This window comes from Penaeus monodon, chromosome 24, assembly GCF_015228065.2.
Source record: "Penaeus monodon isolate SGIC_2016 chromosome 24, NSTDA_Pmon_1, whole genome shotgun sequence".
In the NCBI taxonomy this organism is placed as follows: domain Eukaryota; kingdom Metazoa; phylum Arthropoda; class Malacostraca; order Decapoda; family Penaeidae; genus Penaeus; species Penaeus monodon.
In genome coordinates, this window is record NC_051409.1 from 25716889 (window position 1) to 25717845 (window position 957).

At 49.1% G+C, this 957-nt stretch overlaps 1 protein-coding gene across 1 annotated transcript in view; it reads left to right on the top strand.

The window, feature by feature from the left end:
* Positions 1-957, top strand: part of LOC119588924 (ETS domain-containing protein Elk-4-like) — a gene marked incomplete at its 5' end in the record, with an annotated part of 45690 nt that overhangs the window by 39851 nt on the left and 4882 nt on the right. The window contains 1 exon segment of the mRNA XM_037937540.1: positions 583-835. Coding sequence (XP_037793468.1) covers positions 583-835 — 253 coding nt within the window.

The following is a 957-nucleotide window of genomic DNA, read 5'->3' on the forward strand; positions in this document are numbered from 1 at the left end:
GGTGGGAGGAGGTGTACATGTCAGCATGTGTCTGTGTTATGAGGTCGGAGTGGTCGCCTGTGTCAGAATGTATGTCTGAGGCGGGGATAAGATGTCAGCGTTTATGTCTGCGTCAGTATTGTGAGTGAGGGTGCTAGCATTCGTGTCTGTCTGGGGTACGTTCCTGCTTGTGTGCGTCTGTGTGATGAGCCGAGACGTATGTGTCTTCGTCTACTCTGCCTGGGATAGTATGTGTCAGCGTCTGTGTCTAAGGCAGGAGTAGAATGTCTGTCATCTATGTCTGTAGCTTTACGTTCTCATATTGTTTCGGTCTTTTTTCTTGATTGATTCTCGCTTAGACGGATTGGCCGAGGCTGTTGTCTCAAGTCGCCCTCGGCCTCCACGGCTCTCTTGCTCGAGCCGTTCACTGGTAAAGCTGTCGTGACATTCAGCATTAGCAGCAATAAGAATTAAATACCGTATTTTTGTTTTCATTTTTGTTGTCGTCATCCTTTTTAATATCCATCATCCTTAGTCGTCTTCGCAAGCTCACTCACCCTCCCTTCCCTTCGCAAGCTCACTCACCCTCCCTTCCCTTCACAGATGGCATGGTGAACAACATCACGCTGTGGCAGTTCCTGCTGGAGCTCCTCCTCAGCAACCAGTACAAGCACATCATCACGTGGACCAACTCCGAGGGCGAGTTCAAGCTGCTCAACGCGGAGGAGGTGGCGCGCCTGTGGGGCCTCCGCAAGAACAAGACCAACATGAACTACGACAAGCTGTCCAGGGCGCTGCGCTACTACTACGACAAGAACATCATCAAGAAGGTGCTCGGGCAGAAGTTCGTCTACAGGTGAGCTGGTCGAGGCGGTTGTCAAATTCGTTGTGGGAGTTTGAACTATTGTGTGATCACCATTGTAGATACTCTTGTTATTAATATCATTGATATTGATATTGTGAAATACATCTACTTTC